The sequence below is a fragment of the Trichechus manatus genome, unplaced genomic scaffold (assembly GCF_000243295.1).
Source record: "Trichechus manatus latirostris isolate Lorelei unplaced genomic scaffold, TriManLat1.0 scaffold00236, whole genome shotgun sequence".
Taxonomy (NCBI): Eukaryota; Metazoa; Chordata; class Mammalia; order Sirenia; family Trichechidae; genus Trichechus; species Trichechus manatus.
Genome location: NW_004444172.1, coordinates 922,577 through 938,367, shown reverse-complemented (window position 1 = coordinate 938,367; position 15,791 = coordinate 922,577). Strand labels below are relative to the sequence as shown.

General features: G+C 35.5%; 1 protein-coding gene across 1 annotated transcript; it reads right to left on the bottom strand.

Moving 5' to 3' along the window:
* Nucleotides 1–2,917: 2,917 nt before the first annotated feature.
* LOC101347386 (olfactory receptor 1052-like) lies at nucleotides 2,918–15,791 on the bottom strand. The gene is given in 3 exon segments (XM_012559339.2): nucleotides 2,918–3,111; nucleotides 3,114–4,009; nucleotides 15,604–15,791. Coding segments are annotated over 3 exon segments (1,278 nt in total).

Below are 15,791 nucleotides of genomic sequence, written 5' to 3'. Positions count from 1 at the left end.
AGCCAAAACTTGGTGTGGATTCTCATAGACCCAGACATTTTAGAAGTTATCCTTTGCTTCATGATGAAGGGGAAAAATCAACATTAAAATTTCTGATGAGAGTTTTAATGTTTCTGTCCATTCCTGAAAGTTTATTTTATTTAAAGCTACCTCAGGGCTAGGGTGACTAGATGAACGTCCTATTTAGTTAGGTGATTTAATTTTATAAAGCTGTTGCTCTGGAAACCCTGGGGGTGTAGTGGTTAAGAGCTACGGCTGCTAACCAAAACGTCAGCTGTTCGAATCCACCAGGTGCTCCTTGGAAACCATATGGGGCAGTTCTACTCAGTCCTATAGGTTGCTATGAGTCAGAACCGATACGACAGCAATGTGTTTAAAATTAGAAAGTGCTGACTTTGGAGAGGAAAGTAGACAACCATGAGTCAAGAAGTTTTTACAATGTATTCTATGTTAGATTAGAGTTTGAATGGGATGGTTGTAAGACCGTTAGATAGCCATGATTTGGTGAGTCTGTATTTCTCCCCATGTCACATTTGACCAAGGACAAATGAAAATAGCCATTAAGGCTGAGATCAATCTAATTACTATGAACTCATGCACAGGACTAAACCTGAAATCTTAGGAACATAAATTCATTGCATTGGCTGCTGGTTTTCTTAATAAGTAACAAATGTCCATGATGAGATTATGAGTATGAGCAGTCCATACGATGCCAGCGACTTCTTTTTTTGATCAGTGTGGCCTATTTCAAAATCCCAACTTCAACTTGACACACATGAAATAAAAATTTAACACATATTTGCTAAAAAGATTCTCTACGGTCTTAGACAAAAGTTATGTAAGGTAAATATCTGATAAATTCTTATTTCTCTAAGTGTTGATCTTGAACAGTAACCAATTATGTGTGTGGAGGGAGGGGATTGGAGCTACAAGTACTTGATCTTAGATTTTTTTTCCCTGATATTTTATGTGGCAACAGATAGAGTAGCGTCAGATATTTCATTGACGAAGTCTTCTTTTATTTACTACTGACTACTTGTATTACCCAATCAGAAAACTCTTAATCTTTTTTCAGTGTGTCTATTAGCTATCATCTATCTGTTTATCATCTTTCTGTCTACACAAATGCACACACACGTATATATCAAGTAGGACTGTATCACTCATTTTTCAATCTTTCACCCTACAAATCTGCCTTTCATTGTTAATCTTATTTTATTACCTCATTCTGAAAATAGAACTTTCCTAAAAATGTTTGTTTTTTCACTTGTATGTCTTATATATGTAAATGTCATGTATGTGTGACCTCATGATGCTTAGTTTCAAATAAAAGATTGAAAGTTTTTGATAACTGTGAAGGGATATACAAATACTGTATGATGATATCACTGTTGTTGTTATTTCATTCTGGAAATCAAACTTTCAAAGAAATTTCTTAGCATGAATTCTAATAAACAAGTTGCTATCTTTACCTTTAGTTATAAAGATATTGGTGCTATTCACTTTTATAATTGTGGCTGTCACTGAGAGGAAAATAAAAGTTTAGTCTGCCATATGAACATATTAATTAGTATTTATAGAGCCTTCAGTTGCCTTGTACTGATTTGCCCAGTTGCTATTTCAGTATTTAAAAAATAACTCCAAAATTTCCATATAGATTTATTTATAAAGAAGATATTCTCTACTATACTTCCCCCCACTCCAGATAGAACAGTTTATAGTAATTTAGGGAGAGAATAAAGCTCTGGAATAGTCAGTATTTATCTTGTTTTTAAGATGATGCTTTTGTGTATATAATGTGAATTGAAGAGAGCCTCTTGGTTTGTCATATACAGAGTGCAGGTTTTCCCAACCTAGAACACATCTTCAGGGAACTTTTTGTTTAATAACTAAAGAAGATGCTGGAAGATCATTAAAAGAAAGGAAGAATAATTCCAATTATTAATGAGTCTACAATTATTCTTGGAATGAACCCTGTTGGTTCAGGGGTTAAGCATTTGGCTGCTAGCCAACAGGTTGGTGGTTTGAACCCACCAGCCACTCCCCAGGAGAAAGATGTGGGAGTCTGCTTTTGTAAAAATTACAGGCTTGGAAACCCTATGGGCAGTTCTACTCTGTCCTATAGGGTCCCTATGAGTTGGAATCGACTCCACAGTACACAACCACAACAACAATTATTCTTAGAGTCATTCTAAGCGGGTGTCAGAACATTCTAAACATGAAGTAAAATTCTTTCAAGTAAGCATTCTTTGATTATTAGTGACATTAATAATTACTAGTGACACTTGGTGATGGAGTGGTAATGGAAGTGGCTTTCTTCCCTGTTTGACTTCATTTATAGTAATGGAAACTGAGACAAGGAACGGAGAAATGGTTTAGATAAATCACTATGTGTGGAAAGGTAATCTAAAACCCAGTTCTGTTTCTGAGTACTTTTGAGTGTCTACATTTATTCTGAAGAATGGCAGGTTGTAAATAATCCAAGCTACTTCTGGTAACCTGTGTCTGTCACTTTTCTGGATAGTTCAAGTATCAATGTTTTTTGCCTTGAAAATATTTTAATTATTTCCATGTTCAATGGAGAGACAGAGGTAAGAGATATTTTATTATTTTGAATTTTACAATTGCAATCCTCTCTCTGTTTTTGCATGTGTGTGTCTATAAATGTATGTACTTATTTCTCCTCATATAGAAAATGGCATGGATTGTCCAGAGACATCAGTCCTATATTTTAGGTCTGATTTTGAGTTAGTTACTACAGTGACCAGCCATGTGTCCTATGAGATGTTACTCTTCTTGGATTTTTAATTCCTCTCTAAAGCAAATGGATTCAATTAAGTAAACTCCAAGGTTCCTTCAGGCTTGAAATTTTACTAAATTCATATAGATATCATCAGGCAGAGCATGTATCTGTATCCTATTTTGAGAAATATGTGGTATGAAATTAACGGGGGAAATGTTTCATTTCTATTGCCCTCTTCAGGGCATCCTTTACTTCCTTGTTCCTTAGGCTATAAATCAATGGGTTTAACATGGGAATCACTAGGGTATAAAACACAGACACCACCTTTTGTTGTTCTAGGGAGGAGCTTGGTTGAATGTAACTAAAGTTATAGAGCCATAGAATAAAGTCACAGCTGTCAGATGTGAGGCACAGGTGGAGAAGGCTTTGTGTCTACCAGCCGCTGAGTGGATCCTCAGGATGGCAGCAGCAATGAAGATGTAGGAGACGATCACAGTCAGGAAAGTGATCATGGTAATCACACCATAGAAGGTTAAAAGCAACAATTCGTTCATGGATGTGCCAGAACAGCTCAGCTTCAGAAGGGGAGGAAGGTCACAGAAGAAGTGGCTGATAACATTTGGCCTACAGAAAGAGAGTTTTATCAGGTCAATTGTGTGTGCTAATGAGTTGATTAAGCCTCCTACACATGATCCTATGACCAACACAACACACACTATTTTAGTCATGGCCACTGTGTAAAGTAGAGGGTTTACAATAGCCACATAGTGCTCATAAGCCATTGCTGCCAGCAAAAAGCCTTCAGTGGTTATGAGTGACACAAATAAAAAGTATTGCACAATGCATGCAGAAAATGATATTGTCTCCAGTTCAACAAAGAAGTTCAGCAGCATTTTGGGTGCAAAGACTGATGAGTAGTAGGCATCTACAAATGAAAGACAGCCAAGGAAATGGTACATGGGAGTGGGGAGCTTGGGAGTGATTTGGATTAGGAAAAGCATTCCCAGATTCCCCACCAAAGAAATGACGTAGATCAGCAGGAACAACATGAAGAAGGCCACTTTCCGTTCAGAAAGCTCTGTCAGTCCCAAAAGAATAAACTCAGTAACCACTGTAAAATTCTCACGAACCGTTTGTTTTTCTTGATACCTGCTAATGATAAGGAGATTGGAATAAATTAAGAGAGAGTAATGGAGCTGCAATTTCAAGACTATTTTCTTGACTAGCTTTGTGAGTTGAGTTAGTAAATCCCCACTTTGTGGTTGTCTTATTTATGAAATTAGAAATTTTTAAGTAAAAATACCTTAACTCTTCAAGCACTGTTTATTTGCATGTTACATTAGAAAATCATGAGGGTTTTAATAGTTTCAAGATTCATTGATAATGTTGGTGTTGATGTGAAGAAAAAGTTAAAGTGAATTTCATCCTAAAGAGACATAAAGAAAAAAGTCCAGCTTATGAAAGATTAATAACTGACTTTGGAAATATAAACTGTTCTCACTGAATATTTTTTTTAAACTTCTCATTTTGGATTTAATAGTAGCTTCTATCAAATATATGCCTGGGTGGTGCAAGTGGTTGACTTTGGGCTGCTAATCGAAAGTTGGAGGTTCTAGTTCACCTCAAAAGAAAGCCCTGGTGATCTACCACCAAAAAGTTAGCAATTGACACGCATGGATCGCCATAAGTCAGAACTGACTCAGCGGCAACTGGTTTAATATCACATATATCAAAATATGGGAATAATCTATACTATGGAATTTAAACCTGAGACGTTCCATATATGCTTAGTTTATACTTCAAATTTAAGTTGGAAGTGATGAAAGACAAGGCTCTAGCATTCAAAAACGTGGAGTTATCATCCTTTGAAAAGAGCTAGAGGTATTGGCTTCTGAGAAGAGTGCCCATTGGGAGTGGGGGAAGAGGCCCTGTGAGCTGGAAAATAAAACATGGTAGACATCGATTTATAATTTTAATTGATCTTTGATGTTCAATAGAAACACCTTACTGAGACTCAGTAAACAGAAACCTTCACACTTTTTCTGAGAAAAAGTTAAAGCAAACCTAGGTGATAAAGCAAACCTATAAAAGATACAGTTACTCCTTTGCAATACTTTCTTTTATATTTAATGTGCAATACAATGCTTAGAACATGCAGTGTCTTTTCCACGCAACCAGTGCTCGTCTGTTTGATTGTCTCTATATTCATCCTGTTATATTAACTAGCTTTTCATATTTATATAAAAATATTTTAAACAATCCAGAATACCATACATACATACATAAAAGATCATTTTTTCTTTGTGGATTCCTCATACATTCATTGGGAGATACAATTCCTTTAGCACAGTAGATAAAATTCAGAAAAAGAAAAACATTGCAAGGCTACTAAAAAATAAGAAATGAGGAGAAAACAAATATTTTAACTCAAGAGTATCTGCAGTGTCAGGTGAGTAATTTCCATGGGAATATGTAGTCAGAGCTTAGATTGCAATGCAGCCTACAGGAAAGAAGTTTCGCAAATAGAATTAAGACAGTGATGTTGCATTATTTCAACAGAAGTTGAACAACAGTTTTCATGATGATGTTGAAAAAGAGATTGAAGTTTAAAATAAAGGGTAGAATTAAATGGTCAAATTACAAATTCTTCCCAGCCTTTTATTTTCAAGTGCTTATTAAATTAAAATTTGGACATATGTTTCTCATGTATATAAATTGATCTGCAGAATATAAGTATACAGGATATTCAAATAAATGAATTTAACTTACCAATTGAAAGCAAAATGTTCAAAAGCCAGGGTCATTTGGGAACCTCATGTCCACCTATTCCCATGGATTATTTTCCTGTATAAAAAAAAGTCAGTTAAAATTTGTCTAGCATTATAGTAATACATAAATAATGCAAATGATAGTAGTTACAGGTAGCAGAATTGAAAACCAAACTTAACCTTTAATATGTGAGCATCAAAGGTACAGCTTCCATGGAATGAAAGCAAGGACAAGATGATTTAAAAAAAATTCAGCGATATAGTTTGCTTACTTCAAGTGGGCAATAAAATCCCTGGAGTCTATCTTCTGATTGGGTGGGTATAATAAATGTATTATTAACAGTTTCTCTGTGTTTCCTGGGGGATTTAGGAAATTCGCAAGAACATAATGGTTCCCTAAGGTATTTAATTGCCTGAATGTTACACTAAATAGAAAGAAATGTGGGATAAACATGGAATATGTAATCTCTGGAAAAAAAAAAACTGAAATATAATTGATTCTGGTATCTGCTTGATACATTAGCAAAGGCAGCTTTTACTTGCACCTAGTTATTGAGGGAAAAATAATCAGAGGGCCTTAACTTAGTATAGCAGGTCCTGATGTGAATCGTTCTTTGAATTCCTTGGATGGCAAGTATGGCATCAAAGAAAGTTAATAGTTGCCTTTGAATTTATTACTACTCATAACAAAGTTCATAAAAGACATCCTTGAAATGAGCCAGACCATCCATCTAATAAACTTTGATTATCATATGTCTGCTGATAGAAAATTTTAAGGATTTTACTGTTAGCTTGAACTGCATCATGAGTGATTTTGATAGGTATCTTTCACACTGTTCATTTGTATATGTATCTAAATAAGAATTGATTTGTATTCTTTATATTAAATATTTAGAATTTTCTATATACTAAATCCATGCTTGAAAGCTAATAGGGAGGTGGTAAGATTAGGGTTGGGAACCATCCTAAGTTTGAAATAGGACAGAAAATGATTCATTATCTTAGAAGCCCTATAACATTCTAAGCACCTGGCACATACTCTATTTTTTTTTTTTACTATAATTCATTCTCTGTCCAAATATTAATTTAAAAGAAAGAAAGTAAGTGTCTCAGATTCTCTTTCTCCTAGGAAAGATTAAGACAAAAAATATCTGAAAACATGTTTAACAAGTCTATATTTACAGGCACTCAGTTGACAAAAACTAAATAATCACATTCAGAGTGTCCAGATAAGGTCTACTATCTTCTGGAGCCACCACCCGTCTGTGAGTTTGGCATACTGTGGTGGCTTGGGTGCTGCTGTGATGATGGAAGCTATGCCACTGGTATTTCAAGTAATACTGGGGTCAACAATAGTAAACAAGTTTCAGCAGAGCTTCCAGAGGAAGACAAACTAGAAAGAAGGACCTAGAGATCTACTTCTTAAAAAAAAAAATGGCCATTGAAAACCTTACGAATAGTGGTGGAACATTGTTTGATATAGTGCCAGAAGATGAGCCCCTCAAGTTGAAAAGCACTCAAAAGATGACAGGGGAAGAGCTGCCTCCTCAAAATAAAGTTGACCTTAATGATGTGGATGTGGTCAATCTTTCGGAACCCTAATTTGCTGATGCGGCAGAACTCAAAATGAGAACAAATAGTTGCAATCATCCATTAATAATTGAAACAGAATGCACGAAGTATGAATCTAGGAAAATTGGATGTCGCCAAAAATGAAATGGAAAGCATAAACGTAGATACCCTAGGCATTAGTGAGCTGAAATGGACTGTACTGGCCATTTTGAATTGGACAATCATATGGTATACCATGCTGAGAATAACAACTTGAAGAAGAATGGCATTGCATTCATGGTCAGAAAAGAACATTTCAAGATCTATCCTGAAGTGCAACACTGTCACCAAACACTAATGCCAAAGATGAGGAAGTTGAAGATTTTTACCAACTTCTGCAGTGTAAAATTGATCAAACATGCAATCAGGATGCATTGATAATTACTGGTGATTGGTATGCAAAGTTGGAAACAGAAGAAGGAACAGTTGTTGGAAAATATGGTCTTGGTGATAGAAACGACCCTGCAGATCGCATGAAAGAATTTTGCAAGTCTAACAACTTCTTTATTGCAAATACCTTTTTTCATTAACATAAATGATGACTATATACATGGACCTCACCAGATGGAATACACAGGATTCAAATTGACTACATTTGTGGAAGGAGACAATGGAAAAACTCAATATCATCAGACAGAACAAGGCCAGGAGCCGACAGTGGAAAAAACTATCAACTGCTCACATGCAAGTTCAAGTTGAAGCTGAAGAAAATTAGAACAAGTCCACAGAGCCAAGGTATGACCTTAAGTATACTTCATTTTAATTCAGAGGCTATCTCAAGAATAGACGTAACTCATTAAACAATAATGACTGAAGACAAGACAAGTTGTAGGAGGACATCATACATGAAGAAAGCAAGAGGTCATTAAAAAGACAGGAGAGAAAATACCAAAATGAATGTAAGAACAGACTCTGAAAGTTACTCTTGGAAGTCAAGTAGCTAAAGCAAAAGGAAGAAACGATGAAGTAAAAGAGCTGAACAGAAGATTTCAAAGGGCAGATCAAGAAGACAAAGTAAAGTATTATAATTAAATGTGTAACGACCTAGAGTTAGAAAAGCAAAAGGGAAGATCATGTTCCACATTAAGTTGAAAGAACTGAAGAGAAAATTCAAGCTTCCAGTTGCAATACTGAAGGATTCTAAGGGGAAAATATTAAACAATGTAGGAAGCATCAAAAGAAGATGGAAGGAATACACAGAGTCACTGTACCAAAAAGAATTGGTTGACATTCAAACATTTCAGGAGGTAACATATAAAGAGCCAATGGTGCTGAAGGAAGAAGAACAGGTGCACTGAAGGCATTGGTGAAAAACAAGTCTCCAAGAATTAACAGAATACCAACTGAGATGTTTCAAAGAACAGATTCAGCGCTGGAAATGCCCACTCCTCTACGCCTAGAAATTTGGAAAACAGCTACTTGGCCAACGGACAGGAAGAGATACATACTTATGCCTATTCCAAAGAAAGGTGATCCAACAGAATGAGGAAATTATCCAACAATATCATTAATATCACACACAAATAAAATTTTGCTGAAGATCATTCAAAAGCGATTGCAGCAGTACATCGACAGGGAACTGCCAGAAATTCAAGCCAGATTCAGGAGTGGACGTGGAACTAGAGATATCATTGTTGATGTCAGATTGATCCTGGCTGAAAGCAGAGAATACCAGAAAGATGTTTACCTGTGTTTTATTGCCTCTGCAAAGGCATTTAACTTTGTGGATCATAGCAAATTATGGATAACATTGCCAAGAATGGGAATCCCAGAACACTTAATTGTGCTCATGTGGAACCTGTACATAGACCAAGAGGCAGTCTTTGAAATAGAACTAGGGGGTACTATGTGGTTTAAAGTCAGGAAAGGTGTGCATCAGGGTTGTATCCTTTCATCATACTTCTTCAGTCTGTATGACAAGCAAATAATCAGAGAAGCTGGATGATATGAAGAAGAACAAGGCATGAGGATTGAAGGAAGACTCATTAACAACCTGCATTATGCAGATGACACAAGCTTCCTTGCTGAAAGTAAAGGGAACTTGAAGCATTTATTACTGAAGACCAAAGACCACAGCCTTCAGTATGGATTACACCTTAATATAAAGAAAACACAAATCCTCACTATTAGGCCGATAAGCAACTTCATGATAAACAGAGATTAGATTGAAGTTGTCAAGGATTTCATTTTACTTGGATCCACAATAAACACCCATGGTAGCAGCAGTCAAGAAATCAAAAGACATATTACACTGGGCAAATCTGCTGCCAAAAAAAAAAAAAAAAAAAACCTCTTTAAAGTGTTAAAATGCAAAGATGTCACTTTAAGGACTAGGCCTGACCTAAGTCATGGTGTTTTTAATCTCTTCGTAAGCATGTGAAAGCTAGACAATGTATAAGGAAGACCAAAGAAGAATTGATGCCTTTGAATTATTGTGTTGGTGAAGGATATTGAATATACCATGAACTGCCAGAAGAAGAAACAAATCTGTCTTGGAAGAAGCACAGCCAGAATGCTCCTTAGAAGTAAAGATGGCAAGACTTTGCCTCACATATTTTGGACATTTTATCCGGAGTAACCAGTCCCTTGAGAAGGACATCATGCATGGGAAAGCAGAGGGTCAGTGAAAAAGAGGAAGACCCTCAACAAGATGGCTTGACACAGTGGCTGAACAATGGGCTCAAGCATAACAATTGTGAGAATGCGCAGGACCAGGAAGTATTTTTTTCTGTTGTACATAGGAACACTATGAGTCGGAAGTGACCCCAAGGCACTTAAAAGCACCAACAGCAGCAGCAGAACTTTGTCTGATATAGTGCCGGAAGTTGAGCCCCTCAGTTTGGAAGTCCTCAAAGTACTACTGGGGAAGAGCTGCCTCAAAGTAGAGTCAACCTCAATGATGTGGATGGAGTAAAGGTTTCAAGACCTTTATTTGCTGATATGACAGGACTCAAAATGAGAAGAAACAGCTGCAAAAGTCTCTTAATAATGGGAACATAGAATGTACAAATTATGAATTTAGGAAAATTGGAAGTTGTCAAACATGAAATGGAACCCATGAAGATAGATATCCTTTCTTCTTCTCCTCCTTCTCATTCTCTTCCTCCCTCTCCTTCTTCTTCCCTTTCTATTGTCTCTTTTCCTCCAATATGCATGTATTAATATGCTTTGTGATATCCCACAGGTCCTTGAGGCTGTAGTTATTTTTTTCATTCTTTTTTTTTTCTTTTTCAAATGGGATCAAGTCTCATTATTTATTTTCACATTTACTGATTCTTTCTTCTTCCATCTTATAATAGAAATACCACAAGGGGATGGCTTTAACAAACAGTAAAGTATTCTCTCACAGTCCAGGAGGCTAGAAGTACAAATTCAGGGTGTCAGCTCCAGGGGAAGACTTTCTTTCTCTGTCCGCTCTGGGGGAAGGTCTTTGTTATCAGTCTTCCCCTGGTCTAGGAGCTTCTCAGCACAGGGATCCTGAATCCAAAGATGTGCTCTGCTCCTGGCTCTTTCTGCTTGGTGATAATGAGGTACCTCTCCTCTCTTCTGGCTTCACTCTTTTATATCTCAAAAGAGACCGACTCAAGATACAATCTAATCCCTTAGACTGTGTCATGCCTCATTAGCATAACTGCCTCTAATCCTTCCTCATTAACTACATAGAGGTTAAGATTTACAACACGTAGGTAGTTACATCAGATCACAAAATGAAGGACAACCACACAATACTGGGAATCATGACCTAGCCAAGATGGCACACATTTTTGGGGGACACGATTCAATCCATAACACATCTCGTATCTGCTGTTGATCCCCCCAGTGTATTTTTTCATTTCAGTTATTTGCTTCTTAACTACAGAATTTCATTGGTACTTTTGCATATTTGTTTTTCTATTTATTGAGGTTCTCTTTTTGATGAGTAATTGTTGTCATGTTGTTGTTGTTAGGTGCCCTGAATTCAATTTTTCTTCATAGTGACCATATGTACAACAGAAGGAAACACTGCCCATTTCTGAACCATCCTCACAATCATTGATGTCCTTGCTTCTAAGGAGCATTCTGTCTGAACTTCTTCCAAGACAGATTTTTTTCATTCTTTTGGCAGCCCATGGTATATTTAATATTCTTCAACAACACAATAATTCAAAGGCCTCAATTCTTCTTCAGTCTTCCTTATTCATTGTCCATTGACATGCATATGAGGTGATTGAAAACACCATGGCTTGAGTCAGGCGATGGTCAGTATTCTTTGCCAACACCATAATTCAAAGACTTCAAGTCTCTTTTGTCTAAGTCCAACATCTGGGCCATTCAGAGATACTTTCTACTGATATTTTTTTTTTTTTTCCTGAGTATGAATCACATTTTTCAGCTTCATTGCAGTCTTGTGAACTAGAGAATATAGAAAATATACTGCAAGGGCTCTGTACTCTGAATGCATAGCTTTATTAGAGACTTTCAATTATTTTCCATAGTGTTCCAATTCACACTTCCATCAGTGCTTCATGAGAATTCCCAAGGTTCTGCATCTTCACCAATACTTGATATTTTCTACTTTTTTTTTTTAAGCCTTCCTAGTGAAAGTGAGCCCTGGTGGCGCTGTTGTTAAGAGGTCGGCTCCTAACCAAAAGGTTGGCATTTCAAATCCACCAGCTGCTCCTTGGAAACCCTATGGGATAATTCTACTCTGTCCTATAGGGTCGCTATCAGTCAGAATCAACTTGACAGTAACTTTTTTTTTTTTTGATTTTTGGTGAAAGTTTAATGATACCTTTTTGGCTTTATTTGCATTTCCTTGATAATAAAGTTAAGCAACTTTTCTTTCTTTTTAAAAAAATCTTGGGGAGACATTTTGATAATCATTTTTTGATGCCTCTGCTATTCAAGTATTCTGTCAATTTTTCTAGTGGGTTGTCTATCTTGTTCTTATTGTTTGTTGGATTTCTTTATGCTTTTTTGTTATAAGTTCTTTGTCAGATATATGTATTAAAATATTTCCTTTGTTTCTGTGTCTTGTCTTTTCGCTCAATAAATGGGTTTTAAAATACTAATATAGTGAAGTAATGATCAGTTCTTTCTGTGTCACATTAATTTTTTTTCCTATCAAGTTATTCAAATAATCTCATTTTTTATTGTTCTACCTTTCATATTTAGGCCTACTTAGAATTTATTTTGTGTGTGTAGTTTGGTAAGAGATAGGCCTCAAGACCTATATTTTTTATGAATATCCAAGTGATCAGACACTATTTTTTTTTTGTATAGGGAATTGTTATTTTTTCTATCTACTTCTATCTCTTTCTACTTTGACATTACGTTGATTACACTTGGTTCTTTGCAAAGTCCACTCCTCCAAAATGCTATTGGTTTTCGGTTTTTAAATGAGATTACGTTGAATATATAAATAAGTTTAAGCTTTGTTGACATCTTTGCCAATCTGAGCCTTCCCATATATGAATATGAACATTTTATTTAGGAATTTTTTAAATGTATTTTCATTATTTGGAGGTTCTAACTTATTTCAAATACACATTATTATGTCCTTGGTACTTGATATTTTAATTAAGCTTCTTAAAATATTAATTTTGATTTTTGTTGCTGGTATTAGAAATGCAACTGATAGATGTAGATTTTTCTTTTGTCCAGTGATATTCCTGTAGTCATGTACACGTTCTAAACTTGGATTTTCTACATAAAAATTTGTCATCTAAAAATAATGACAAGTTGGCTTTATACTCTCAAAGTTTTTTTTCTTGACATAGTACATGCTTGAGGACTTTCAGAACAACGTTTAATAAAAGTATTGGTAGGGAGCCCCTAGTTTTATTCCCAGTCTCAAGGGAAATTTTTTTCAAAAACTGTTAACCACAAAGTGTTCTTTGTCAACACTTAGTAAACTTTTAACTATTATTAATTTAAACCATTTTTTTTTAATTTTGTATGTGCATTATGTTAGCAAATTTTATTTTCTGTTTATTTTTCTCAAGGGGATCATATAATTGAAGCTATATCCCTAAGTTTTCATCTAAGAATTTTATGGTTTTAGTTCTTCCACTCAGGTCATTGATTCATTTTGAGTAATTTTTGTATATGGCATGAGGTGAAAGTCCATCCTCATTCATTAGTATGTGGAGATACAGTTGTCCCAGTACCATTTGTTGACTGATTTTGTTTTTATGCATTTAACCCTCTCTTAAATATATTATCATCTTATACATTTTTCTAACTTTTTTTTCTATTTTCTTTAATGTATTAATCATAGTAATTTTTGAAGTCCCTTGCTAACTCGAACATGTAGATTTTTTGTGGGTCTGTTTGTATATTGTTCCTTTTGACTATTCATTATACATTCTGGCTCTTAAAGCACCTTAGAGAATAAAATGACATTACTTTCTACTGGGGAAGAGATGGTCTTTCCCCTGGAGGGAGCAAGGGTGAGGGGCTAATCATAAAAATTCAATTATTAATTGAGCTGGAATTTGACTGGTTTAGACTTACACCACATTTTTCTCCTGGCTTGTTAAACTGTTTCTGGGGTATTAACTTCCCAGGGTTTGATTGAAAGCCTGGTATTTTCTCTCTGTCTGTTTCTTCCTCCATCCTTTAAACACTGTACGAGATTCAGTTTTAACTCTGTGGAGCCATATACATCTTCATGCTCTAACAAATATCTTGAGAACAGTCCTGTGTTTGATACATGTCTTTTCCCTCTAGAGGGACTTCATTAACCAAGAACCAAAAGACTGAGAAAAATTTCACTTTGCCTTTCTAGCTCAGTCCCATCCTTGGGAGTGGTCCTTTAGTGTCCTGGATACAGCAAGGTCAAAATTTGGCAAATATTTGAGCCAAAGACCTATATTACATTCGTTGATGGCTTTCCCTTTAGTAGAATTTTTGTCTTCTAAGTACAACAAGGCTGCAGGTGATGTCATTTTGCCTGTGTAGGCCAGGACTAGCTTCTTACAACCCCAACTCCCAACCCCCAAACTCAGAAATTCCCTCTGGGGAAAACCAGCTGTGTGTTTAGGCTCCTTTTTAATCCAATTCATCTTACCAGACAACATAACTGCCTACAGCTCCACAGGCTTCTCTTTCCCCCAGAACAGTCCCTGTGCACAAGTCCAGAATTAGGGGACATTTTATTTGGTGGGTCACAATATTTAATATTTGCCTGGTTTGGGACACCATCAAAATCTCTTCTCTGCTTTTAAGTAATTCTCCACTTATGACTATGTATTTATGCATGCATGCATGCATCCATCCATCCATCCATTCATCCTTCCATTTATCCAACTATCTATTCATTTTTTTCTCTATTTATTTATTCTCAAGACCCAGAATTTGGCTAATGTCCTGAGGAAAAATACAGCCATGCGTGGTGAGACTTATAGAATATCTGATAGGAACACTGCTAGTTATTCTGAACCCCAGAGGGTCCTCCATGCATGCCAAACCTAGATTTTCAGGTGTGCCCTGAGACAGTGCAGTGAGTCAGCTCCCCTCTCCAAGGTTAATCTTTCTGAATTTGCAGTCACTCCAGTTCTCTTTAACTTAGCAGTGATTCACTGTTTTTCAATAGATTATTTCTGTATCTTATTCTGCTTTTCCTGTTATTTTTTGCAGAAATGTTGTCTTGACCACCAGCTACTCTATCACATCCAGAAATAAAAGTGTTTGTTTCTTTTACAAACACTTTACTATGTTTTCCTAATACTTTATTTTGAAAAAGAGTCAAACTTATATCAGAGATTAAAAGACAATACAAATTTGTAAGAATCATACAACGATCACCCAGGTATCCTTTACTTATAAACACTAATTGCAATTGCTGCATTTACTTTATCTCTCTCTCCCTCTCTCTACGGAAATACATACATATAGATATATACTCAATTATATGCATATATTTACTTATATATAATAATGTTATAGTTTTGTTTTCTATATAATGTTCATGCTTGGCCAAAGTTTGAGAATTAATATTAGGTAATGCTTTCATCTTTCAACAATAATTTACTAACTCCATCCAGTGTGCTATATCACTTACATTTATTTTGAATTTTTTTATTCTTGTGATATTAAAATGTCTTAGATCCTTGATCCTTAAGGGATTATTTTCATACTATTTTTAGCTTATAGAATTTCAGGTCTTAGCAGAAACTAAAAACACATTAAACTCTATCTCTTTATCTACCTATCTATCTATCATCTACTTACCGTCTGTCTATCTAATAAAACTCTGAGGAAGGTATAATTATTATCCCCTTGCAAGTGAAAAAATTTCTTAGTAAATTTAGGTAGTTTTTCTGCACTTACAGAACTAGCACACACCATCTTTTGATGTGTATTAAGACTTGTTTTTGTCCCAATGTATGGTCAACTTTGTAAATATTGTATACGTACTTGAAAACAATACACATTTTTGAGATTTTGGATGCTGTTATTTTTTGTCCACCATCTACTAAAATAATAAAATAAAATAACCTTGGTATCATCTGTGATTCCTCTATTTCCTTCACCATCCTGCCAGGTCTACCATCAAAATATATCTTGCATTTGTATTTTTCACTACTTTCACTATGATAGGTCTGGTCTAACATACCATCTACTCTTAACTGAATTATTGTGTAGCCTCCTGCCTGGGCTTCTGTCTTCCACTCTTGCTCTTCCAT